Raw genomic sequence first — 27,642 nt, 5'->3', positions numbered from 1 at the left:
GGCTTTTTGTTGGCTTTTTGAGAGCAGAGGGAGAAGGAGGTGGTGTACAGAAAGGCCCCTGCAGTCTGCTGAGCTACCTGGCTGGAAGTAGCGTTCCTGTGAGGATCAGATGCATCCCACATCTCGAGCTGGCTGGGCATCCGGCAAGTCACTTGCTAAGAGGCACCGCCCTGCGGAGATCCCACCCTAATCTCAGTGCCCCGAGCATGCGATACCTTGGCATTCAGCATCAGAAAAGGCTCAGCTTGGAGTCCTCCAAGAGCACAGCCTCTTCCATGAACGGTCTGAGTTGTGAGTGCTGGAGAGGGGAAAGTGTTTTTGCGTTGATCATAATCTCTCACTCTTTCTCTCTTTCTCTACTTATTTCTATAAATATGTGTACATAAATAGCTTGTTTCTTGCCTTGAATCTAGAGATAAACTGTTCAAATTAGGTGGGCATAACATGCTGTTTTGATACATGAAAGTACTCTTGGTTGGTTGTTTCTTGTCATCACTATTTAAGATATAGTTAATACATAAACCCCTACTTTGAGTTCTCCTTGGACAAAAATTAAAGGCAGACTGGTTGAATTCTAAGGGTCCCTGGTGCAGAAATGCCATCCAGTTGAGCAGCTAAATGTTAAAAACGATACCAAAAGGGATGTGGTGTCTCTCCTAGCCTGCCTTGAGCAGTGTGGTCCTCCATTCCATGTCACCTGGCATTATCCAAGACTGAAGCTGCGGAGGTCTTTCTGATTGTGCTCTTGGGCGTTGGGGTCCCGGCAAGCACACTCTCCTTGTAGGTCACAGGACATAGGGAAGGGAGTAACCTGGGGAAGAAAACCAAAGACACAAAGACATGAAGGAGGGCACACACCAACAGCTCCCTGGAGAACAAACAACACCTCTGGAGTGATAAGGTGTTTAAGGTCAAGAGACACAGCTAACAGGTACTGAGGAACAGCAAAGGAATGCAAGCAAGAGACTGCTACGTGCATGATCTGTCATCTGTCCGTGATCTCTCTGGAGAAGCGTGCGAAGGAGCTGAAACAATAGCCTGCAGCGCCTGGCTAGCGGAAATTGATTTTGGCCTATTGCATCATGGTATTTACATAAAGAAAAGGGGGGTGGCGGTGGAAGTGTCTCACTTGCCCCGAATTGAATTCCCAAGAATTTCTCCCATCTGCACAGACTGAGCAAATGACCTCATTCCCCTCCTTTACACTCCTTCCAAGACAGTGCCACAACCTGTTCAAATGTTCCCGGTGAGGGCTGCACGCGCGCGTTCCGTCTGCTCCCCTTGGCTCTGCTGCCACACGTTTGCTCTCTCTTTCATAAACACTTTTCTCCAGGCTATGAAGCCTGGGTCTGCCTGTTCCCTGTGTATCATCAACAGCGCATCTAGGAATGCGGACCAAGCACTGTGCGTGAACACATAGCTGTCATTTCCACCTAGACCTTCCATGCGTGTCCTTGCATGTCCATCTCTAGCATGCCTTTCTCCTGACGCGCATAAGAACGGGATGGAGAGGTGTGGATCTTTATTTCACAACTGAGGAGGCTAAGGCAGGGACATGCTGACAGAGATATTAAATAGCCAACGCTCATCACCAAATCAGGGTTTAGAGAGCCTCCTCCCTTTGCTTTTGACTTCATTCCTGGAAGACCTGACCCTCCAGGTAGAATAGGGTGATGACTCTTCATCAAGCCATGGTGTCTTGTGAGATAAATAACCAACCAGTGAATAATCTGAATCTACAATTGTGCAAATGTGGAAGTTTTGAAGAGAAGAGATAGTCCAAAAAGTTAAAAGCAAATGGATTCAAATAATTAGAAACTAAAGAAGTTTATAAAATGTGGAAAACAATAGGAGCTTAAGGGTCCCTTGATCCAACAGAAGCCAGCCAGAGCAGGACTGTCTCATATCACAGTGTTACAAATATTCTTAGATAGGAAAACAGAGACATCTGCAAACAATGGGGCTTGGGGAGGAGGCTGAGGAGAGATTGTTTAATGACTGAATTAAAATATTGGGAAGGAAAAAAGAAAAGATACATTAAAAAAATTGACTTCTTTTGTTCAATGTAGGAGGAAACATTTTGGTTTAGATTATCAGCTACAGTTTAGGTTTGACCTTTCCCTCCAAGACATACAAATAAAAAAGACTATCTCAGAGCAAACGTTATATCTTGAAATAAAAACTTATTTCACTTAGAAAATGCTTAAAAAGACCATTTAAATATGTCTGGAGTTTTCTCCTTTTATTTTTTATCCTGACCCACTCAATTCAATCTGGATTTGGCAATGATTTTGACTTTAAAAATCTTCCCTGTTGTACAACTAAGCTACTGGTTGGAGGTGAGACCTGGGAACCTCTTTCTTTCATTTGTCTTGATCAAGCGTTTTCCTCTCCCTGGCCTGGATTCACTGCGTAGCCTCTGACAGTTTAACAAAGACGATGAAGCGGCCTCTGCGTTCAAAGGAGAGAGACAGGCTCACAGAGAAGGTGGATCCACATGCTGCATTGAACAGAGGACAACCACGCACCCAACTTGGGCATTTCGGTAAAGTGGCTGAAATCAGCTGTGACATCCTACTGCACTTTGTCCCTGCTGCTGTCCATGCATAAGTGGGACAGCGAAACGTGTTGGAGGCATGGAGATCCCATAAATGCTACCGTTTCACTGTGAGAACATCAAAGCCAAGAGTAAAAGCCCTGCACAGCTGTGCCGCTGAAATACCAGCTCACGTTCCCCATACCTACTCTGTGGGCTGTGCTGAAATAGTGGCCTTAGAAACTCAAACTGGCAGGAGTCTGATGTTGCCTTGAGGTGATCTACCTTCTACATTCCCTCTCCTCCCATTTCTCCTTTGCTTTCTTACAGGTCACTGTACGTGTGTGCTCAGCACTGGAGCAACCGGAACAAAAGGTGCACGTAAGAGACTAGATAGCTACCACATTGCAGCCAGTTTCTGAGGAGAGGGAGCCACTAGAGAAGAAATGTCTTGCCATGCGTTGTCCTCTAGAAACCCTCCAGTCTCCTAAGAACAGTCATGGACAGAAGTGCAGAAACTTTCTCTCTGGGGGGCAGAGCCACGGCCCCGGGGGCAGAGCCACAGCCCCAAGGGCAGACAGTTTCCCGGCTCAGCAGCAGTCACAGCAGTGGGTAGCCTGAGTGTAAGAGGGTTTCTTCCTGATCAGATTAGCTTGATTCATTTCATGCCCCTTACAGATTTTTTTGATGCAATTTGATTTTTATTACAGTGCTATTGTCCAGATAGATGAATTGTTTTGTCTTATGTCAGTGAGCTCCACAGATCAGTTTTCTATTATGTGAAAAGGCGGAGATTTCTGTGGGTAACGAGCACATCCACAGTCACATTAGACAACACAAAATTCTCCAGACACTTAACAGCACTACAGTGCTTCCACTTTAAACAACATCTACAACAAACACAGATCTGAGTTCCCCAAGGACCTGATTTCCACAGGTATTTAGGGAATCAAAACCACACGTAGCATCTACTAGGATTGTCGCAAGTACCCAACTCAGAGAAACCGTACAACCCCTAAGAAGGACTGTCTTTTGCCTTGGGCTCGTACAGTCAGAGCCCTCTGGAGTACAGTGCCATGAATAAAGCTGCTGCATGTGCTAGAAATAAATGCTGAACCTTTTTCTGAACGATAGTCCATTTAGGTGTGGAGCCCAGATATACATACTCCAAGATTAACTGCTTTTTTTTCTTTTTAAATAGGTCTGTGAAAGCCCAACTCATTAACAGAATATATGACCTGCACTGAAATTCCCAGATATACCCATTGTGAAGCCAGTATTAAAGAATCAGCTCTTCTTCCTTCCACCTACCAAGTCCTACATTCACCCTACATCTGTCTGCTCTTATAGAAAACCCGGGTGATATTTGGGAGGACAGGGAGAAAAAGCTAAAAATTAAGCTTAGGGCCTGGCTCGGTCATTTAATGAAATAGTGCAGGATATTGTCTCCTCAGACTAAGTGAAATAGGTTGAAAAGATACAACTGAAGAACACAGCTCTGCACACCTACACACACTCCCTACACACACACATACATCTCCTGGAGATGATCCAGAACAGATCCGCGATGCGGACCAACAGCACTCGGGGGAATGTGAGTCACACTGGACCACAGACTGTCTTCAAGAGACAACAGACACAACCTAAATCACATTTGTCAGCCCAGCAGCATGCACTGCATGACACACCCTGCTCTGAACCTAAAGGAGAAATTGCAGCAGGCGTAGGCTCATGGGCTAGGCAGGAGGCTAGCATGGACATCTGGGGTGTAACGCCCAGGAGATCTGAGACACATCCGCCTCAACCATCTCACCACCCACGCTGCGCAGTGTATGAACCCATACTTCCATTCTCCATGAAGGTATGGGAGCCCTAAGCATCCTCTCCTACGTTAGGTGATGAGACCTTGGATAAAACCCAAGCTCCCTCTCGGAAACAGGGCAGCTTTTGTCCTTGATGCCATGCTCCTGACTGTGGGAACAAAGACAAAGATACAACAGACCAGTGCGGAACTGGGATCCAGGTCATGAAATGAGTGAGAGGCCACAAATCCTCACTACACAGCACCTATCTAAAGAGGCTGGTGACGTCCCAAGACAGATGTCTGCTGAGAAAGGCCAGTCTATAGGGAACCGGTGGGAATGTTGACAGGAGAAATCCCAGACAGGTACAGGGAGGGATGGGAAACAGTTCTGCAAAGGGTCAGAGCTCATCCCTCACACAGGCTTGTGTCAGGTTGACCTGGTTGCATCTCCCATCTAGTGCACGTGGCGCTGGTCCACAGCAGCACTAGGGCAGGCAGGATCAGACCTGGGGAAGGGCCTGGGCTGGAGGGGGTGGGGAAGCAGGGGAGGAGGGCTGCGATGTGTTGGGAAACAGCCTGTTGTTAGATTTCAGTCCTGAAGTGTTTGGGAAATCTCCCAGATAAGTGTAGTTGGAAACACGATGGCCGTGCCGCAGACAGGGCATCTGTGGCGAGCGCAGGCTGTCGAGATAAGCGTGGCAGGTCCCGCGCCTCCCGGGACCCTCACAGCTCTACTGCCAGGGAGTATTTTGTTCCCTGACAAGGCCCTTGTGGGACAAAAATGCATCTTGTAAGGGTCTTCTCAGTGGTTCTTGGCATTTAGGTCACCAGGGCTGTTTTGAGATAACGGAAGCCGAGCGAGGCGCTTTGAACTCAGGGGGCCGGTACGCAGGTTCACACCTAGGGCACCACTCCGGAGGGCCTGGGAACGGCAAAGATGAAGCTCACAGGAAACCTCTTCTTCATGCAGCACATACACACAAGTCATAAAGGCTTGGATTTTTGTTAACGGCCCCACCATGAACCTGGCTTTCCTCTGCCAAAGCCAACGAGCCTGGTGTAACACCACACAGCTCAACCAAACCCAACGGATGCTCCTCTCTCTTCATCGGGTGTAAATCGGAAGCCGCCTCACCAGAACCAGTGGAAGCAGGATGGCCCAAAGCCAGCGGAGATCCCTGGAAAAGCCCTGCCCGCACAGATCCCCGCATCCCCGCCTGCCCGCCGAGCAGAGCCAGGGAGCCCGCTTGCCAAGCCACACGGAGCTCAGTCGCTCAGTAATCAGCTGCGCTTCCTACCCTTGTGCTACTGATTGTGCAAACATGAATGCAATTAGTCTAAATAATCACCAAAGATTTAATAGGAGCCAGACCACCCAGAGGCCAAATAGCTGGTGGTGGAGCAGGGAAGGTTTGTTCACTGGTTTTTGTAACACTTGCTAATGAAGTGAGGTTGTATAGCAAAGCAAACACCCTCCACTAGCACGTCCCCTGGGAACGCCGTATGTTGTGGGAAGCCCTCCGTCCCTTGAAGCCAAGAACGTCCTCTCAGGATAGGCAACATGTGTTACTACCATCACTGCTTTGAATTTATCGCCGCCTGGAAAGTCTCCCTGAACGATTATGAAACCGAGCTCGGAGCCCCAAAATAAGCTCCCATCCCAACCAACCGTGACTGCAGACGCTCCTCACGCAGCACAGAGCGAGCCGCCGAGGCTGCGACCAACAGCTCCTGGGTACGGGAGTCCACCCCCGTGCCTGGGTGACCCAGCGTGCTTGGAGCACGCAGCAGCGCTCAGCTGCTTCCAGAGCCATGAAGCAACACTCCATGTTGCATCCTTCCCTCCTCCTCTGTGCTCACCCACCATTGTATCTTGCCCACTAATTATAGAGCTGACAAACACACTCAGCTGGGACATTGGGGTTGTTGGGAGCATCACCGGGGCAGGAACATCACTTCCAGTTAAATAGAATTTCCACTTCCAGATAAGTAGAATTTCCTCAGCTGGGGTGGTCACTTTGCTAATTGTGAAAACTGCCTCAAAACCATGTTCTGCCGACGGAGCAGGATCTGAGATTCCCCAAGACAGGTCTGTGTTGCAGTTAAAAAACTGGGAGAAGGTGCCTATTTTTCCAAAATACCAAGAAGCAGTTATTTCTGTTTTTTAGGGGCAGGATTGCAGCAGACCCCCCTTTCCAGGGAGACAGGAACAGTCTTTGGAAATCCCTGCTGGAGCCAGCAGCAGCCCCTCAGTTCAAAGCTCCTTTCTTTAGGCCTTGAATTCTCGGCCATAAAGTCTCTGAAGAGGTTTTGATAACTCGCCTATCTTTTAGATAAGCAAAGCTTTGGATGAATCCCACACGGTTCTCTATCTACTGCAAGTCCTCATTTGTTTTCCGCCAAGGCACTTGCTGGTTTTCCTCTTCAAGGTGTTGGACAGAAATGTCAAGAGGCTGAAGGGGCAGCATTTGAGACGGGAATTTTTGCCAGGACAATTTTTCTTTTTCTTTTCTAAGTGCTGTGGGGCAAAGGCATTGAGGGAAAACCCGAGTGATAACTGAATGAGACAGGTTTTTTCTCACGGGAGAGGTAGGTTTACTCCTTATGTGATGAAAAGGAAAGGCAGAGAGGAAAGACAGATGAAAGTTGCCCTTTCAAACGGTTTAAGTTGGGGGAATTTTAAACTGGCAAATTCCCTTTCAATTTGCAGGGACCAGGCTGCGGGATCTTCAACTATGCAAATCTGCGATCCGCGTCTGGAACGAAGTACATACACGGAGCCTAAAGAGAGACATTTCTGCTTTCTGCGAGGCCTTCCTAGACAGCTTTGTCCAGGGAAAACTTGTAAAAGGAAAGCGGAAGAGAAAAGAAGTGAAGGAGAACAGCGACTGCAGAGAAGATTTCCTGAAACTAACAGGAAAGAAACAGCCATAACCTCTCTCTCCCCGCAACGCTGCACACCCCAGGAGTTCCTCGCAGGCAGCCGCCAGCCCAGAGACAGCCAGTTATGCCCAGGTTATTTATTTTTCTCACTTTAGCAGTGTCACGTATTTAATGCTTTAAAAAATAGTATCTTCTTTTATCTGCGGCAGGATACAAAGCAAGAAGCAGCTTCCTAGAGACGCCAGGCAGAAGGGAGCTGGCAACCTGTGCTGGGTCAGAGGGGAGGAAGATTAAAAGGAGATGGGATTTTGCTTTGTCCTTCACGGAAGACTTTATCCCCTCCAGATACACAACAGAAGCTTTCTCTCCCTTGGAGGTTGGCCGGCAATGGCCTTCCCGTCTCTCAAAGCTGCTCCTGGGTCATGTCCCTGCTCCCCACGCGCCCACCTGCCCGCGGCCGCAGGATGCGCGTCCCCGCTTCCTTGGGTGGCACTCGGCCCTGCGCCAGCCCTGGCTTCTTGCCCGCTGCAGGGGGACTCTGATCAATTAGCGCACAACAAATAATTAAGCTGATGAATGTCTCCTTTTCCCGCTTGCTGACTGCAGTTGCCTCAAGTTTATGCCCAGCATATGACTGAATTTATTCGTTGCCCTTTGTAGCATTCAAAAGAGGTCTTTAACGATTTCTTTTAAGCTCTCTAGCCTGATGGTGAATAGTGCAGGGCAAATACTCATTATTTCCTGCCTAAGCAGCAGCGCTGATTAGTCGGTGGTTGGTCAGATAAGTCACACCGCTCCGTTCCCCTCTCGCTGCAGAAACGCACAAGGTCGTTTGCTGCCAACGCTCAACTGCAAAGGGAAAACGTGGCCTGACCGAGTGCTGCATGAGAGCCTCTTGTGTGTTTTCAGGGCAACAAAACAGGGGCGTGCAAAACCTCACATTAAGTCAGAGGGCTCAGAATTCAAGTGAATATGGGTTGAATAATTCTGCTTTCCCACAGCCTGGTTCACAGCAATCTGGGCAGCTGAAAAGTGCTTTTGGGAAGGTAGTGGGATTGCGGTGAAACTGAAGCCTTGACAGTTTGTGGACATTAAAGATCTGAAGCCAGCTCTCACTTGACTGTTAACTCCTGAATCTTCACATGATGCAATGTTAATCTTCAGCCCCTTCCTAAAATAACGTGCGGAGTTGCTATGTTCTGTTAAATGTGAACCATGTGTCACTTCAGCGATGGCTGCAACGGTGAAAAGATGATAAATCTAAAGCTTGTAAAACGTCCTGTGACATTTTGGGAGAAAAACAGGTGTTGCATAACTGTTAGACGTTTATGGGTAAACTTGCAGGGGCTTTAAAAGACTGACACATCTGCCACATAGTATGTAACCCTGAAAGAAAAGGAGCAAAGCAGTCTCTTTCATGTGTCTCACTCTTTCTACAACCGTATGAAAATACATCCTCATCTGGTATTGGAATTAACAGAGCTGGACTCGCCCCTCCCTATGTCTCCTCCAGGTTTTTGGCTTTTACACCCAATGTGTATTTTAAAACTGTGCCTTTTTAAGTAGGTGGCAAACTGTGCTGGAAGGATTTGGTATGCGGAGTATTTTTATTCAGCTCCCTTTTCTCTCACCTTTCATTGTTTTTCCCTTTGGAATATCTCCTGTAACGCTCCACTCATAAACCTCTTCAAAGGGAGGGCTGTATTTGAACAGCCTTGCCTGAAATCTGGTCCCAGTCAAAGGCCTCAGACGGGAAAATAACTCGCAGAGCCGAGACCCGCGGCCCTACAGCTGCTGCCGCAGGTGTCGGCGGCCGCTCCGCAGGCAGAGAGGTGCTGCCCACCACCCCTTCGGCTGGGACACCACGGCCCTGCCGGCTGGGTTGTTATTCCCTCCTTTGCCCTATAAATGTAATAAACTGGGACTTAGCAGCTTGGTTTTGGTGTGGAAGGTCCAAGGAGAAGGTGGTTTTCTCACTCCTCCCAAGTGCCTCGTTCAGCTTCTGCGATGTTGTTGGTGTTTTGGGAGAGCGGCGAAGATTTTGGAAGCTGAATGCGTGCCAAGGAAGCGATGGGGTCTGTGGTTCACTCCTCAAACCCTGGGATCTCTACGATGGGTGGTTTTAATGTACAAACTAGGGCAAATCTAATTCCCCCAGTCACAAAGATACAGCTCCCACTGAAGTCAGTGGCAGCAGCCTTATCTCCAAAGAGCTACAAAACCTCCCTCTCCATGGGGGAGATGTGTGACCAGCTGCCTGTCTCTGAACCACTTGCCCTTTGCATCGGGCAGTTTTAGCAGAGAGACCAGTAACTGACTGGGCTACAAAGCACTTTCCCCCTCTTGGGTGGTCACTTCATTTCTGGGTGGCAGCGAAGCAGCAGATATTTTGAGCGTGACTTGCCTGGCTGGTAAGTGCTCACGGCTCTGTGCAGATCCTACTCCGTCTCAAATCCCTGCCCAGCAATAAATTCTGCTCCCAATCCTATCCCTCTCTCCCTTAATTCGGCACTCACATCCCTTGTGTTTCAGTCCCGTCCCCACTCCAGCGATACGTTGTGCCCTTAGCTCCCGTCCTGATGGGGCTAATTTGTGTCGATCCCCTCCCAGCCACTTCACTTCCATTCCTCTGGCACCTCTTGGGACTTTTCATTCCCTGCTCTCAAGCCCGGAGGCAGCAAGATAAAGTTTCCCAGACAAGCTGTTGTAGGAGAAGACCTACGCCATGCTGAGCTACTGGGCACTTCCAGCTCTGCCCTCCCAGAAGAGGCCAACGACCAAGCTGTGCCTGCCCTTGGGCTGCTCCTCCCAAGGAGGTGGAAAATCAGCCAGAGATAAGAATCTCTTCTTGGAGACAACACTGAAGATGAGCCACTGCTTGTCACCCAGCTCATCTCTGCAGTGGTTGTTTCTGCAGGGAGCCCTGTATGGGCTCTCCATGCCCTACTCCACCCTTGGAGAACAGAGAAGCTCACCTGCCCATGCTTCCCTCCCAGCACATAGCTCACAGGGACACTCACAAGAGAAACACAGCAATAGAGGGGAAAACCTGTCCAAAAAAGCACATTTAGGAAAACTACCTCTTCCCCCACCTCTTCCTCAGTGGCGAAATGAATTCCTTCCGCTTGCCAAGACATGTCCACTTCCCTTCCCCAGTGTTCCCAGATGGGCCAGAGACAGCCCACAGTGCTGTCCTGACAAGGGATCTTTGGCTGAACCAAGAAAAAGAAGCCTCCAGCCAAAGCTATCTCAGAAAGGACTGCTCCCTGCAGAAAGGTCTTCAGTCTCTCAGCTGTGGTAGAGAGGACTTTCTTCCTCAGATGGTTGAAATGGATGATGTCGTATGCTGAGCCCAAGCTCCCTCAAGTTTTGTTATTTATTAACATTTATCAGATACTTAACATAGAGGGGCTTTCGTTCTGGTCTACACTCAAAGACAAGATAAAGATCTCACATGGCAGAGGCTAAAATTTTCTTTCCTTTCTTTGGGAAACAAGTTCAAAATCTATCCTGGTTAGAAACACATGAAATGTTGTACTGCTTCAAACCACAAACTCCATCGCTCCAGTCACTGCCTCTGATGGTGGCCAGAAACGGGTGTCAAAAAAGCTTAAAAAAAGGGAGATGTGTACAGAGACCCTTCCCCAGGCTCGAGCAGTCAATGGTTTAGATATTACTGAGCCAGAAATGGCAACCAGATCACAGTACCTAACAGACACTGATGGAGCTAACCTCCACGAATATGCCTATTCTCTTTTTGGTTTCAAATATATTTGCGTTCTTAATAATGCTCCGTGGCAATGCAGCCTGTCATTCAAACACATATTGTGCGAACAAGCACTTTCTCTCACTTTCTTTCACTCTTTTACAAATCTCTGTCACTAACCATGCCCACTGTCTCTTTTGCAAGATTTGCAGGTTCTGGTCTATGTGGTCTCTGTTTGTGCAGAAGACATTTCACCTCTCTGCTCAGCCCTGCTGCCCTGCTCCACACTCCTCTCTGTCCCACTCTGCCCATTTGGAGATGGGACGGTCAGTGAGCCATGCACACGTGTGTACACATGGATCAAAGTACAGACCTACAGTGATGCTTTCATTTTGGTCTCTGTTCTTTTCCTAATGACTCCTAAACTTTAGTTTCCCTTTTGAGCATCAATAGTGGATATCAGGATGGGCAAATATACCCTTCTCAGTGTTTCTGGATGAAGATCTCCTGAGCAGTAGGTGCAGCTTTTCTGATGAACATGCCCCAGGGTTTTGGAGGGAGCCAGCTTTTGCCTATAGAGAAGCTAGGGTTTATTTACAATAAGAGTTAATGAATGCCTCTGACTACTTTATTTAAGAACCTGCTTTGCACAGATACACGGTGGGTTATGATGGGAAATGCACATGCATATCAAGAGAGAACTTCAAAATGAACCAACAAGAATAGTACCTATGGTGAGCTGATGCCTGGACTAAAGGTCCTTCTGAGACCTTGGATCTCCCCTATTCTAGCAAAAATACATTTTTTCCGGGAGCAAAGCAGCACACACCAAGGAACTCACAGTGAAAAGAGGAAGGGGTATCCCTACCTTTTTGGTCTTGACTGTTGAGGCACAGCAGTCCCCACCATCATAGTTGCAGAAGGCTCGGTTGTTGATGGAGTCACAGTAGTTGTCTCCCATGAAAGGCTGAAAAAGGAAAAAGCAGAAAAAGACTGAGAACATGGACACAGATAAAACCTGTAAACAATACGTCAGAAGGAATAGATGAAGCCTTGAAGGAGTCGTATAGTTTGTAGCTTTACCAACTGCCCTGAAAAGTAAGATAATTATTGTCCTCTCCTTTCAAAGCAGACAGAAAAGAAAAGGACACTAGATGGAAGGGAAATGAGCGCTTGTTGGCTTTTCACATCCCACATATGATGATGCTTCAGGAATACTAATTTGACTAGGCCCAGAGACAGCATCAAGGCATCTAAAATTGTGGCACCTTTCGATAATTTTAAGCTAACCTTCCAAAACTATGCAGGATAAGAAGGTGGTTATGCATAGCAGCAAAAGTGGCTGGCTTTTAATAGCTGTACTTTCCACCACAGTTCTCCTAACTGTGCAACAAGTGTCAGCAATGAGGGCTGTCGCTCTCCGACCAGCAGTGACTGCGTGTGACCTTGGCCATGACACTTCATCTCCCTCCTCTCCACAGCTCAGAGCTGGGATAACGGCAATTATTCAGAGGGATGTTGTGGAAAGTTATTCAGTAAAATTCAAAAATCACCTCGAGAAAGAAAATGTGGTCAGTAGTCTGCGCAATGTGATCACTGGTCTATGTGCTGCACAGGACCTGAATAATAATCACAATTCTGAAGAAAAGGCTTGAAGTCCAGTTTTTCATCCCACGTTGGAGTCCTCTTGGTCAGCAAGTACAAAAGTCTTTCTTGGAAGTCAAAACTGTGCCTGATGCTAAAAAAAGGCCCATGCTTAGTATGAGAAACCCAGGCAGCTCTGAAAGCTCAGAAAAATGGATGCTCAGCAGAGAGCATAGTAGTATCTCTGTAACACTTCCTAACACGCGACGCTCATGGGGCCCTTCCTATCTTATCTGCTCTTTGGAAAATTCATTTATTCTGCACCATGAAAAACACACCAGGGACTTTCCTACAGGAAGGCATCATTGCAGAGTGGGTGAGGAGGCTTGTGGAGGTTTTCTGGGAGGATTTTGCAGCAATTGAAGTGCCAGAGTCTCCCTGATGGTAAGTACCTGAAGAACCAGCAATGAGAACTTGCCCTGCTCTCCCCAGAGTGAGCCATGGCCATGCTCATCGCTATCGAAATGGACACTGTGGAGCGGTGCAGATGAAGGCTTTTACTGCTGATGCTTTGCAAATTCGAATATTTCTATCAGGGTATAGGAAATCCAGGCAATGATGGCAATATCAGACCAGAGCAGGACTACCAGGAGGTAACCGCCTCATTGTGTGTCACTTGTTTAGCTACGCACAAATACTACAAACACTGACAAGGAAGTCAGAGTTACAGGGTAAGGCTCCTATCCCTGTAAACTGGTTTAACTCCATTGACTTTCACAGAGATTAACTTTTTTTACACAGGTAAAGACTTTGACGTGCAAACGCCTTTCCAATTTAATTGGTCTCTAAGAGTTAAAAGGGAATGATTTATAAGTAAATGGAGAGACATTTTTACGCCAAACTGGTCATATTCAAAAACATGAACTTTTCCCAACCTCCCAAGACATTCTGCAGACTTCTCCAGGTTTCCCTTGTATTGCCTGGCTGTGCTTGCTTGTCAAGAAAGGTTTGCCTTTCATTTCCCATGCCTATGCCTGTACTCTACACCTATGAACACCGGAAAATCAGTACAAGAAACAAGTGGAAGAATTTGCTTTTCACTCAAAGTGGCGCAGAGTAGGCAAGTCAGTCCTTTGGAGGAGAAGAATGGCACAAATAGCATCTATTCTGATTTGGTAGCAAATCCTCATTTGGAGACCTTGCAGGCCTGGCTGTGGAGGGTGAGGTCTCTATAGGTCTTCATGCGTATCTTAGTGCTCCTATATTTTTGGAGTACTATCCAGGTAGCCCAGAGGGACTAGTTTTCTACTGAAACACCTAAGCGAGCTACCAAGAAGCACGGGGCTGACTCATAAACCTCTATTCCTGCCACTAGGGAGCGACAAAAAATCACATTGCAGCAGCAGTCTGGGATGCCACTGTGATTGCCAAGAGGAAAATAATGCCCCGCTTAACAGCCTTCTGTTCAGGGAACCCTCCCTAATGCTAAGGATATTAATACATTAGGGATTGTATCAGCTTAATGGCCCGGTATTATTGACCTACTGGCTTATTAGTCCCTGTTTCCACAGTTGTGACAAAAGGCTTGGTGAGGATGGCATTTCTTCTGAAATCTTAATGCCAGAGAACAAGCACTGGCCCATTCGTGGATCCTGGAAGCATCGCGCTCTGAAAATGATGCTAGGGGCCATTATCAATTGTCTGGGCAAAGCCTTCCAAGATGATAGATTGTGATGCAGTGACACTGCTGAACGAATGATGAAAAGAAGAAAGTTCCTATTGATGTAGAGGGGTCTGGCAATTAACAATGATGGAAGGGAAGCAAATGCTGAGAAAAAGCCTGTCAGTAATAATGGCTTCTGGTAAATTATTACATCATTGCAAAGTTTGCCTCAGTAACAACTATCCTTAAACAGCAGGAGAATAGATACCCAATGGTGCATCAGCACCTGAATGGCATTTCTTAATGGTCGCTGGATGTTATTTTAGCTCTCTTTGGAGAATAGGGGCGCGTAGCCAGCCTGCATGAATGTAATGCGTGAGATGGCTTATGACATTCACAGCACTGACAGCAGAATGCTTTTCATTTAGGGAACAACTAGACAGAAACTATTACATTGTTGGAGAGTTATTACCCTCTTGGGCCCAACATTTGTATGCGAAGGAAACCTGTCTTTCACTTCAAGACAAATCGCATCGCACAGCAATGTGGTCTAGAGTTTCGTGTCAGATTTAGGAGTTGTGTGCCATGTTCTGCCACTCCGGGCAAATAACTTCAATGCGCTTGTAAAATTGGGTTACTGGGTGCTGTGAGTGCAGTCAGTAGTGCAGAAAGTCAGGAGATGTGGGGTCAAGACACAGCCCTTCCACTGCCCGTCCCTGTAACCAAAGCAGCCATCTATCCCTCTGCCTGCCAGTTACCCCATTTCTAAAATGGGCATGAAGCTTCCCAGCCTTGCAGAGGTGCCACAAGGATTGACTTCTTGACACGGGTGAGATTGTGGAGGGCTGTTATGATGGAAACCACATGAGTGCCATGACCCAGAGAGGTGCCCCAGCCCTGTTTAACCACTGGAAGCATCTTAAGACTTCCCAGACTTTTCAAAGGCAGTTACCAGCAGAAACAAAATAATTGCTTTTTTCACATAACATACAAGACTGTAAAAATGTATCACAGCTGAAATCACTGCGTTTTTCAGACATTTTTCTTCTGGTTCAGACAGAGGTGCACAGCGGAGGGATGTGTGATTCACTCACTGTCCAGCTACCAGTGGTATCATTTCTGCCTCTGTCTTTCCTAAAGTTTACCTGCACCCACCAACACCCAAAGCCTAGCTGGTCTTGGAAAGAACTGTCCCTCTAACAAGATGTCAAAATCAAGGAAAAACAATTGAAGGTTTTGCAACTTCCCAGAAGTTCCCAGATCCTGGGAAATTCTGTCTACCAATGTCATTGAGCCACTTGATCATTTCACTCCTGCAAGAGTCACTCAACCATCAGCTCTAGGAAAACCACCCATTTCACCACTGAGTGTCAGAACTCCTGCAGGAGATCACAGTCTGTCTGACAGGCTAAGTCAGGGCAAAGCCTGTTTGCCCCACTTGAAAAACAGCATTTACAACCCAGCTGTGACCATCACATTTAGGAGGGCAAGCATGGAGCACCGGAGCTAACGCGAAAGCTCACCTCGCAGCCTTTGACACAATGAATCAGGGAAGGGTGAGGGTACCACTTGAGTCCTGCCGTGCAGACAACGCTCTGGAGAGGAGAAGGAAAAAAAAAACACAACAAAACAGGTTAAGACAAAGTCAGCATGCTGGCTCCTATGGCTCTCCTGTACTTAACCAATGAAGTACAGTTCCTAACACCTCTTGTGTTCTCAGGGCCTGGCTGTCCTCCAGGTATTTACAAGAAGTGTTGGACTTGACACTTGCAATAACAGAATATTCGAGATTAAAATAATATTTAAGGTTCTCCTAAAATGTCATGTCAAATATTTCACTCATGGTGGAGGAACATGGCAGGGAAAGGTGAAGGCACAGGTCCACTGTCTTGCTCTTGGGAAGGAGTGAGACGTTTTAGGAATTGAGGGATTTCTTTGGTGCTGCAAAACATTGTTCTCTTTCACTACCCATCACATCTGTGCTTCTTGAAGATGCTAATGGTGGACTTTCAGATACGTTTTCGCACCATCTTTTAGATCTTAGATGGAAGCACCTCCCACTACATGCCTTCAGAATGACTCCCAGAAAGGACAGCATCATCTGCTACATTATATGAGCTTTATAATAATTTCTGTATTTATAATAAATTCTGGAGAGCCTAGTTTTGGGCAAAAACGATGACCAGCCCACTCAATGATGACACACCTAGGGCAGTCATTTTTTGCCTTTAGTCATGGAGACTTAGATTTTAAGAGTGGTTGAAAAGTTTGGCCAGGCCATGGAGGTGGTGGTTCAATACCATGGAGGTCTAGGAGATAGGACTCCCATTCATTCACTGAGACATCAGGCACAATTTTCATTTTGTGTTATCATCCATGGATGAAACACTACAATGTCCAGTTGGGCAAGATGAACACCTAGGTGCTTACCCAAAGACAGGGTCGGGGTTGGATGGAGGCCTGGAGAAGGAAGGGATTAACATTTGGGAAGACCTGACGCACAAGCCATCCCTTCCCCTGTTTACTTGAGGGCTAATTTAATCCATCTGCAAGGGAACCTCAGCATGTTTTTACAGTTTCTGTCATTTGAGGCTTACCTGGCGTGTGCTGGAAAAAGGACTTTTATACTATCTGACTTGGGCTGTTTATCTTTCCGATGCTCTCGGATTTTCCACTATTAGTCAAGCCCGGCTTGCCCCACCTGCCTCGCAACAGGGCCCGTCTGTGTGACTGGAGGAGCAGCCGGGCGAGGGGGGAGGACGTTGTTTATGCCCCGGGAGGGAGGCTGCAAGGTGCGGGGGCCCTGCGGTGTCAGACGTTCCCCCAGCGCACTCTTGACAGACAGCTGGAGATTTCCAGGCTGTTGCCTGCCACAAATGGTGAGATTTTTTTGATTTATTTTTCTTTCCCTCTTCTGTTTATTGCACTTCAGAGGGAAAAGAAAGGAAACTTTTTCTAGGTTTCAAAATAAACAAGGCTAGTCAACAGACCGGGAGGGGGGAGAGTAAAGGAAGCAGTTCAAGAGCATTTGAACCCAAGAATTAAACCAAAGTAGAAAAACTCAGTCATTTGCCTCTCATATCCAAGGCCAGCCAGACAATAAGTAGAAGTGCACTTGCAAAGAGCATCTCATGTTCCCCTGGTAAGAAGCATCAACGTTTACAAAACCTCTCGATATGTGTGAACGTGTGTGAGCATTTGGAACTAACAAAAGAAGCCAAATAGCCCTGAAACAGGCTCTTAAGAGAGGAGGTTTCCAAGTGAGAGCAATCCTCTGCAGAAGATGCACTATTTTCCTGACCTTCCCAGTATTAAAAACGCAGCACCCTCCCTTAGAGGAATGGATGGAAGGCCAAGTCTCTGTTAGGACAGTGCTCTCCTCGGAGTGCTCACTCAAGGTCATCTCAGTCCCAAGGGCTGCACAGCCTTTGGCTGGATGACCTCCAGGGAAGGGAGTGCAGCCCCAGGCCACTCTCCATAGCGTAGGAAAGTCAGTTGACTTTGTGCTAGATTAATCACTGGATCACATCACTCTTGAGTGGTACCTGCCAATGGCTTAGTCCCAGTTACTTCACCCTCTCCTCAGATGATACTTTGCTAGGCTAGCGCAGACCATTAAAGCTACTCCAGATGAATTCAATCCTTCTAACATTCACAGAATTGGAAGCAGAACAAGCTCAGGAAAGGGTCCTCAGCCACAGCCCTGACTCCTCTCACTGGTCTTCCAAATCCTGAATTCCCACCACCCAGCCTGTTTGTGCCCTCAGACTGTGGGGTACATGGTGCAACGGGACAGGAGAGACGTTGTTCATAGAGGGAGAGCCTGGGTTGGATGATTAAGAAACTGGGGATGATTCGGGTTGCTGGGCATCGTTCCTACCTCTTGCAGTGCTACCAGGCACAAGAGTGCCATAGGTTGCTGCGTGGGGCAACTGCAATAAACAATGGTATAAAAAGCAAGGAGGAAGGGTAATGGCAGCAGTACTGCGGGAGGTGACCGGGATCTGATAGCAGCAGTGTGCGCAGGAAGCAAGGTGGACTTACGAGGCCAACAAAGGATGCAGTAAGAGGTGGATGGAAGGACCACATCTGAACATTCATCAGGTAGTGCATGAGGGATAAAGCCCATCTGCAAGCCCCATCCCTTCCCCATGCCGCCACGTGCTCCAAGTGGCTGCAGTGACATATGTCACCCTCATGGCCCCGGTTCCCCTCATGCATCAGCTTCTGCAGCACAGCTGCCCTCCCGTGTGGGCCACACTGCGCAGCTGGGTGTATTGACTTTGGTCTTGTCCCCATCCCAGAAACACCATCCAGCTCCATCTGCGGTTTGGTGGCTGTGACTCCATCTGCTGCGAAGGGAGAGGAAGCTGGGATGCCACAGTAGGCAACAAAGAGCCAAGGAAGCAAATCAAGCTGTCATTTTCTCCTTGTGAGGGAAGACCCAAGCCTCCGGTCACGGCACTTCCCTCCCATGGTGGGACTAACACAATGATGTCAACCATTTGCGGGCTGTGGAGGAGATTAGGTTTCCACAGGAGAGGTGGGTGGAGAGCTCTCCTCCACCTTAGATGGGTCAAGTGTTCCCCAGGGCTAAAGCCCAGGGACTGGCATCTACTGGTCTCAGCTGACTCTCTCCTCAGGCACTAAATGAACATGACAATTAACCGTGGGCTTACTGTTATGGTGGTGACGGGATTGGCTGCTGCTGCCAAGGCTGGGGAGACACAGCACTTTGTAGATGTTTCCTTCTGTAGCTACAGACAGGGTGGGAACCCCTCCCTTCCCAGGCGCTGAGCCGCTGCACTGCAATAAGTCATTTCACCACTCCGTAACTCAGTTTCCCTGCCTGCAAAATGAGCCTGACGCTCAAAGACAGAGAAGAGGGGAAGGAGGGAGGAAAACTGCAAAGCTTAAATGAATAGGGGAGTATTTAGGGAGAATTCCCTTCAATGACTTCTGGACATCCAAAATCCCAGGGCTTGCTGCGCATGTAGGAAAATACATCGCCAGCAGTAGGGCAGCGTCCCAGATGGGAGAGGGACTTTTTAAAAGGGTATGTAGTGATAGGACAAGGGGCAATGGATTTAAACTGAAAGAGGGCAGATTTAGACTGGATATAAGGAAGAAATTTTTCACTCAGAGGGTGGTGAGGCACTGGAACAGGTTGCCCAGAGAAGCTGTGGCTGCCCCATCCCTGGAAGTGTTCAAGGCCAGGTTGGATGAGGCTTTGGGCAACCTGGTGCAGTGGAAGGTGTCCCTGCCCATGGCAGTGGGGTTGGAACTGAATGATCTTTGAGGTCCCTTCCAACCCAAACCATTCTATGATTCTATGTGCTGAGGGGCCGTGGCCACACTCAGCCCCACTGGCAGGCAGGATGAGGGCATGCCCACCCTTTCCAGGCTATCCCGTGCACGCACGTGCTCACACAGTACTTGGCCTGTTCCCGCGCAGCACAAAGGCAAAGACTCAAATTCAGCCACCCTGAGAAATCAGGTGCCTGCCCCGTTTCTCCGCAGTCATTGGGAAAGAGCTGTCAAGCTGTCTTTTGGAGACATGTCACTTTTTTCTCTCCACTGCCTGCACCGCCAGCCTTGGCAGCTCTACCTATAGGTGCCTTCAACAGCCGCTGCCCCTCGCACATGCACGGTAAGTGGGAAACCATCGTGGGAACGGCGATGGCTGCTCCGAAGGTGGCTCACTGCAGAACAGCAGACACACAGAAGACTTCAGGTGATTTTTTTTTTTGTTTTCCTGCTGAAAACACTAATTTGGAAAACACTGCCAACTAGCACTGATTCTGGCAAACTGTTTCAGACCCAACAAAGCAACTCAGCCTAAACCAATTCTGAAAAACACAGTAATATTTGGACATTTTTCAAAATGAAATATCTGTTGTTGTTGTTCCTTTGAGAGGACATTTAATTTCTAGAGGTTTTTTTTCATTTTCATTAAACAAAAAGTTTTAAAACATCCTTGGAAACGAAACGCTAAGTTGTGTTCAAACCAACATGTTTTTTTTCTCCAATTTTTCGGTTCACCAAAAATCACAACAACAAAAGAGTCACTTCAATTAGCGGAAAACATTTTTTTTTTTTTTAAATTTGACAGAACTTCCAGCAAACCAAAAAATCAAGTGATTTGCACAGCTCTGCTCTAAACAACCCTCAGAGGAGAGATGGGTCCCTCTTCCCTCTTCGCTTCTACAACAGCTGTTGCTTGAGCAGCTACACACAAATTCTTTCTCTTGCCGGCTCTCCCTGTGTTTTATCTGTGCCTGTCCTCTCCAAGGTAAGCTCCACACATCAGTCCTGCCTTTATCTGTTTCTGATACCGCACTCATTTGTACATTACTTGTGCCTGAAATTAAGTAATTAAAAATGTTTCCTTTGCACCACTCAAGTACTTTGAGCTCCACAAAGGCTTGCCGTGTAAATGCAACCAGCTGCTCACTTTACTCGTACGGCACAACCACAAGCTGTCACTGACCGTAAATAGAGACACATATTATTAATGACATATAAGACATTGCCATGGGGATCTTCCCCTAAGGCATCCCAGTCCCATCTCTCCAGGGTCTCCCCGGTCCCACCAGCAGCAGCGTTTCCCCCAGGGGCACCCCACCAGACACTGCTCCCTGTGGGTGACATCCCCTTATCTGGAGAGTTGAAGAAGATGGTTATTTTACAGCTATGAAAAAAATCCCCTGCAGTGTCTCAGCATCATCCCACTCATCTCCTAAAGGCTCCCCTCCACCTCCCAACACAAGTTTTCCAGCCCAAATCTCACCCTCTAGTTACAAGTATTTGTGAGGTCAGACTTGTATCTGCTCGCAGCCTAAAGCTCTTGCAAGATCCTCACCATCAGGGCAAAAAAGATCTTATTTACCACTGTACTCTTGGAAACCATGATTTCTCCTCCATCCCTCACTCCCCTCATCTCCCCCTTTACTACTATATGTTTTCCCTGCTGCCTAATGAGCCCTCCAGAGACCTGCAGGTATAAAACTCGTTACAGCTCTCTCTGCGTACCCGCATCAATAAACGAAGGAGCACAGCAGAGAACAGGAGGGAAGCTGTCACTTTATTTCACCATGAATTACAAAACCACTTTAAAGTCTAGCACTCGGGAAAGGGCCAGTGAGAAATTGCCCCTAATACAGAGAGAGGGGTTTTCTTTATGTTTCATGCCAGAAACTTGGCAAAGCATATGCTGAGGCAGTAACAGAATCTCGGTGTCCGGAGTGAATAGGAAGCTGGGAAGGACACTGTGAGCTTGTCATATTCTCTGAACTTTCAGGTTCCCCACACCTTTCCAGGATTAATTCTATTCTCTGTGCGAAACAGGGAAGTATAAAGTGGTGGAGATTTTCGGAGCAGTTCACTAGCCACAGCCAAGGCCAGATTTCAAAAATCCCAAACCCTGGGTACGCATTTAGGCGTGCGGAGAAGCAAATAGACTGCCAGAGCTGCTCGGGACATGCTGGGGTCGCGTTGGCTGCTTGTTCTCCTCCTAAATGGAGTTCACCTGTGTAAAACGGACTCCTGCAAAGCCAGGGCCAAGTATGTGAAAGTATGTAAAAGCCGCTAGCGTTTGCTCAAGCACCACCAGTGACCTGCACCCTGGTGACATGTGATGTACCAGCGCCTTCCGACAGGTGCTCAAGCCCGTCCAGATAAATGTCTACACCTGCAGAAACACTGCGCAGGCACGAGCGCCTGGTTACACGCATCTCAAGGCAGGAGGGAACATTTGTGCAGATGGCATGAGGGTTTTCAGAAAGAGACAGATGAGTGTGTCCCACTGGTACTCAAGTGTAGGCATGAAACCAAGCAGCTATTTGCTGCAGGTGGCATGCGTGAGCGCGTGTGCAAGGCGCTGTACATGGGTGTGCATGTCCCCATCAGGGCAGACCGATGCTGGAGGACGCACAGGCCAGAGTGCCGTGAGCAGTTAATGCTGCCTGTGCATTTGCAGCTGGCAGGAGGAAGAAGTGGTGACCTCTGGAAGGGGCTGTGCTGAGCAGGCATCTCTCACATGCGGGCAAAGGGGCGAGGGGGAGAACTCAGCCAGCTCTGCTGGTTCGGGAAATGACATACCCTCTGTATCAGCTTCTTTTGTCATCCAAAAGCAGCAAAGAAAAATCCAGCCCTCTCACCCAAAGAACGTAAAATACTGAACAGAAGGAAGAAAATAAAACCTGGCCAGTGCCCTTTCTCCCACTGTCAGTCACATCTTCCTGTGTAATGAAGCACGTTTCCAGATCAGACCCACTGTAGGTGCTGGGTGGATCTGAGCGCAGCAATCTGGGGCCTTTACCTTGAACTGACTTTCACTGGGAAATCATAGAGGAAAAGCAACTTGGAGAGGAAGCCACCATGTTACCAGAACAACGTGCAAAGACACAACAAAAATCAGGAGTTCTTTTCTATAGGGCAGAACCCTCCATGTATTCCGCTCATTGAATGAACCACGGGTCATGCTGTTCACCTCACACAAACATGCAACGAGGGATACAGCCAGTGAAATTGTCAGGCACTGACCTTCACTCTTTGAGGGTTCATCCAGTGCTGGATGTCTTGCACAGTCTCGTTCACACGCAGGAGGATGGGCTCGTGACTGTGGTCCAGGCATGAGGTGGTACACTCCGCACCTGCACAAACCATGGAGAGGATAAAGCTAAAGGATAAAGCGAGCAGCTTCTGACCCCTTCAGCATCCTTCCAGCTGAAGGACAGCATTAGGGCTCATTTTTCCTAAATTGCAATTAGCGATCAACCATAACTATCACATATCTTCCAGCCACACATGAAATGCTGAGTACGACCCCGCGTCTCAGCGGGAGATCGTGGGGGTGGCAGATATTCCAGGGCCTTTTTGTATGAGCTGCATATCTAGGTATTTCTCTGGCTTTTAACTCCAAGAAGGTGGTCAGGTTTTGCACTTTCATATCATCAAGATAACATGACGGTTTTTCCATTTCAGCTGCTCTTTCAAGCAACAGGACTGATTAAGCAAAGGCTGTCGAACTCATCTCACCTATGACATGACAAAAACTTACCATTTGATCTGTCAAATTTACAGACCTTCAATAATAATCTTTCGGAGGGTGACCAAGCCTAATGACATTGCAGACGAGCTATCACCTAAGTCCCACGGTCGATAAGGAGTACGCAGAAAGGTAATGATGGCTTTGTTCACACATAAACCTGCTTTTTCTCTGATTAACTGTCATTCCCAGTGGGAATCCTGTCCTTTCTTTATTAAAACATGCTGCGATACTCTGCAGCAATATCCCAGAGCCCTGTGGTGACACAACCGTAAGCCCTAGTGTGTTGGACCATTACCATTTCCCCCCTGGAAAATCATTCTTGAATGGCACAGCTGCTGCAAACATGTCATTAGGAGTTCTGCACTCCAACCAGCACTGGGGGAGGAATTAATCTCCACACTGGCTTGGAGAGCTCAACACACCTCAGCCTGGAAGGGCAGATTAGGTGTCTGAGGAATTACCAAAGGTGTGTGGGATTCAGAGTGACCATGACTGGATGCTATTATTTTCCCCACCTGCTTCTGCCTTCTTACGTATTCCCACATGGAGGAGGCAGTGCGAGAGGAGCAGACCCAGGCTGTGGAGCCAGCAGGACCAGGAGCATTTGGGGTTTGTTTTGCTTTCCCAGTGCATATGGTAGCAGCTCCATGGGACCTCCTGGATGAGTGCCCGTTGACGCTAGCCTCATTGCAGGTAAGTGGCAGGAGAGGACCTCCTCAGAAGGACATCAATCAGGCTTCCAAAAACACACAAAAAAAGAGAAAACCCCACCAACCTGATCCCAAAAGGTGGTGCTAGGTGAGCCTAACAAAGTGTGTGGTATGTCTCTATCTGCTGAGGATAAGAGCCAACGTCCGCTGTGCCCTCATCGAGCTCTTCCTCCTTCTCCAGCGAGAGTCACGCTCTCATAGAGGTTCCCTCCCACAAGCCCCTCGCCTCCATGACAGCTGCGTGTTTCCATCCCAGGATCAGGCCCATTAGACATTGTATTTGGGATAGGCACCTGCTGGCAGCTGCCCCAGCAGGGCTGGGACAGGACTGCGGGCTGGCAGGTGCCCGCTGTGCGGGCAGCTGCAGACCTTCCTACTTCCAGCACAGAGACGCTCCCATCCAAACTGGGAATCAGTATTTCTCTCCTTGCAAAAACCTGGCCAGGCCTGGGAGGTAACCTCGTCTCGTCTCAAGGGTAAAACTCCTCGCCACGTTAAGAGTCGCCACAGCCTGCTCGCCGCTCGCTCTCCCGCGCTCCGCTGCGCTATTTACGCTTACGGAAAGGAGCGGGTCGGAATTGTTTTGATATATGATCTGTAATTGGCATCATTACAGAGCGGTGATCTCACCCAGGTCGTGTTCTCCTCCCCGGGGAGGGAACACAAGGCGGCTCGTGGTCCCTCACACGGCTGCGATATAATGAGCTGCGCAACGAGGAAATTTCTTCAAGTTCAAAGGGACAGGCGGAGGGAGGAGGGGGCTGGCAGGGGCTGGGAGAGGGGCTGCAGGAAGGGGCCTCGCGGGTCTGTGCGGGCTGCAGCCAGTGCAGCTCCTGTTGCAGCCCTTACAGCAAGGAGACCTCAAAAACAGGGGCTGAAAATACAATACAGCATGAACAATTCAGTGTGTAATCTATCCCTCCCTCTGCCTGGGTGACATAAAGCACAGCTGAGCGCAGGAAGTCATCACCGCTTGCAGAGTGACCAGGCACCCCTGAAGGAAGGGGGAAAACATACCCTTACAACAGCTCCTAAACAACTGTCATACCAAAGGGGATGCTCAGCTGGCTCATATTCATTTTGGAGAGCCCTGAATTATCCCAGTGCTGTGCTTCCCTGCCAGCTTCCTGCCTTTCAGCCTCTGGGGCATGTGTGTGTGCGTGTGGATGAAGGAGAGGGACATTACAAAAGCATAAGAGCAAAGGCAGGTACAATCTCTCCCTGTGTTTTGAGGACGGGATGTGTCTCTGGTGTAGTCTGGCATGCTGGCTGCCCATTAAAACCAGCTGGCTAAGAAAGGACACGACGAAACTGGAAGCACTGCAAGGAGCAGGCGATCGGAGCATGTTACATGATGCCTGGCCTCTGAAAGCTTCGTGTTTCCTAAAGGCAGTTCCCTGAAAAGCCTCCTGTCGCAGCCTCTTACTCAGGCAAACAGGTCCACAGGAGAAGGTGACTTCAAGGACTGCAGGCTCCCTCCTTCCTCCCCATCCTCTTCCTCATCTCCTGTCTCACTGCTCCCCACTCTGTCCAAGCTGCATCCCCCCATGGCAGAGGGCTGGGGCTGATGCTCACAAACCTATGCCGTAGCCGCCGGCACACTGCAGCTTCAGGTGGCTGTTGAGCTGCGTGGGCAGCGCGCACTGGCCCTGCATTTCCCTGCAGAGATGAAAGGAGCCGCTCCAGGTGCCATCCTTCCGGCAGTGAATCACGTTGCTTCCACGGCCCTGGGAATGAGAGAAGGAGATAACGAGGATGGTCATGAAAACAACAGCAAGGACAGGCTGAGAAGTGAGAAGTGGGCAGAGCTGAGATGGGAGCAAAGTTCTGCGGGAGCTGGGAGAGTCCCTGGCTGGGACTGCCAGCCCTGGGGGCAAGAATCATAGACTGGTTTGGGTTGGAAGGGACCTTAAAGATCATCTAGTTGCAACCCCCCTGCCATGGGCAGGGACACCTTCCACAAGACCAGGTTGCTCAAAGCCTCATCCAACCTGGCCTTGAACACCTCCAGGGATGGGGCAGCCACAACTTCTCTGGGCAACCTGTTCCAGTGCCTCAACACCCTTATTGTAGAAGAGAAGCAGTCTTCTTCCAAAGAACAAAAAAATAAGAAACCTGCATTGCATACCAACACACACACACACGCCTCTTCTGTGCAAAGCAATGTCTTTACAAGGCCCTTGCAAGGTTCTCTACCTTAAAATAGACCCACTCCAGTTCACCCCATTCACCTTCTTTCTTGTTGTTGAGAGGTTTGTGTTGAATGCAGACAACCTTTTCCCTCTTCCCATTTTCTAACTGGTTGCATCATCTGTGTCTCGAAAAAGAAAGAATCCCCAATGGCCATCTGAAGGAGCAAGGAAAGCGGGACACGAGCAGGGATGCTTAGCAGGGCAGAACGTGCTCTTTAGAGCTTGGCTGCCTTGAGTGACAGCAAGCAGAGACACTGAGACAGACACACACAGAGGCAGGTGGAAAGGAGAGAAAAAGCCTCTGGTGTGGGAATGGGTGAGGAATAGAATATGACATTTCTCTTATAGAAAAGATTCTCTGTATGATACTGAAGAACGAATACCAAAGTCCGAGGGGAAATATCATGCCCTTTAGAAACAACAAAGGAGCACACAGGCAATCTTTTGTCAGATCTATCCTCGTGGCATTGGGGATTTCTGCACAAGCTGTTGTGCAGGATCTGCGAGCCTGACTGCCATGGGGGAATGTGGGTCATTCAACAGGAGGATGTCTGGTGTGGCTGGGCTCCAAACCTCCCGCCGGGGCCTTACTGGGTGGGAGAACCATGTGGGATCTCTGTTTCTCCTCACCCGTTCTACATGCCAGGCACGCTGCCTGCAATCTACCCACCCTGCTCTTGGAGATCGTGCTGGATATCTTTGGGGATCCTTCTGTGTGCTGCCTGTGCTGAGATCCCAGCAGGGCTACTGGACATTTCATAGGAGCTCTTCCCCGTGGCTCACACCCGTTGTTGCACAGGGATCTGCACAAGTCCCTGGTACCAGCGTGGAAGATCGCACAGCCATCAGGGTTAGTCTTGTCCTTAATATTCTCAGGCTTGTTTTTGCTCAGCTTTGTCGATGAACACAACATTTAGTGAGATGCAAAGTGGTCTTATTGGCAGACTACTGTGTGGGACCTGCTTTCCCTTCTCCAGACATCTGGCCATTGCCAGAAGTAATAATAAAATCATATGAAAGGATAATGGACCAGATGGACTCAGGGTGTGATCCAGCTTGGTGACTCTCACCTAAGGGCCAGTTTGGCAGAGACTGATTAATATAGATCTGACTGTTCACGTGATTTGTGCACAATATTCAGAAATGGAAGACCCTTGCTCTGGGTGCCACGGGAAGTACCTGCTTAAATGACCATTATGGTCCTGGTGATTAAGAGATGCCATATGTACAGCTGAGTAATGATCTTTCAGCGTGGGGACAAATTCAGGAAGAGATCGCTAAGTGATAATTGAGCACAATTTGCTGTTTTAGCAAGTGCGGTGCGCTTCCATTGCAATTTGCATGCCAAGGTTCAAACATGATTTTTAAAGGTGAGCCATGAAACCTGATTTATGTTGCTGGAGCTGGCTGTCCTTGAGGGTACTATTGTATAGTTTCTGCAATGTACTCAGAGATCCCAGGATATCCATTGCTATAGTAACATACTGTCCATCATTCCCTGACCTGCAAAAT

The 27,642-nt window shown here is 48.4% G+C and overlaps 1 protein-coding gene across 1 annotated transcript in view; it reads right to left on the bottom strand.

The window, feature by feature from the left end:
* Positions 1-703: 703 nt before the first annotated feature.
* Positions 704-27,642, bottom strand: part of PAPPA (pappalysin 1) — a 178,370-nt gene continuing 151,431 nt past the window's right edge. The window contains 5 exon segments of the mRNA XM_009986772.2: positions 704-811; positions 11,798-11,896; positions 15,700-15,771; positions 22,721-22,830; positions 25,518-25,665. Coding sequence (XP_009985074.2) covers positions 704-811; positions 11,798-11,896; positions 15,700-15,771; positions 22,721-22,830; positions 25,518-25,665 — 537 coding nt within the window.

The sequence above is a fragment of the Tauraco erythrolophus genome, chromosome 22 (assembly GCF_009769465.1).
Source record: "Tauraco erythrolophus isolate bTauEry1 chromosome 22, bTauEry1.pri, whole genome shotgun sequence".
Taxonomy (NCBI): domain Eukaryota; kingdom Metazoa; phylum Chordata; class Aves; order Musophagiformes; family Musophagidae; genus Tauraco; species Tauraco erythrolophus.
Note: the sequence above shows the minus strand (reverse complement) of the source record. Positions and strands in the feature narration are given on the sequence as shown.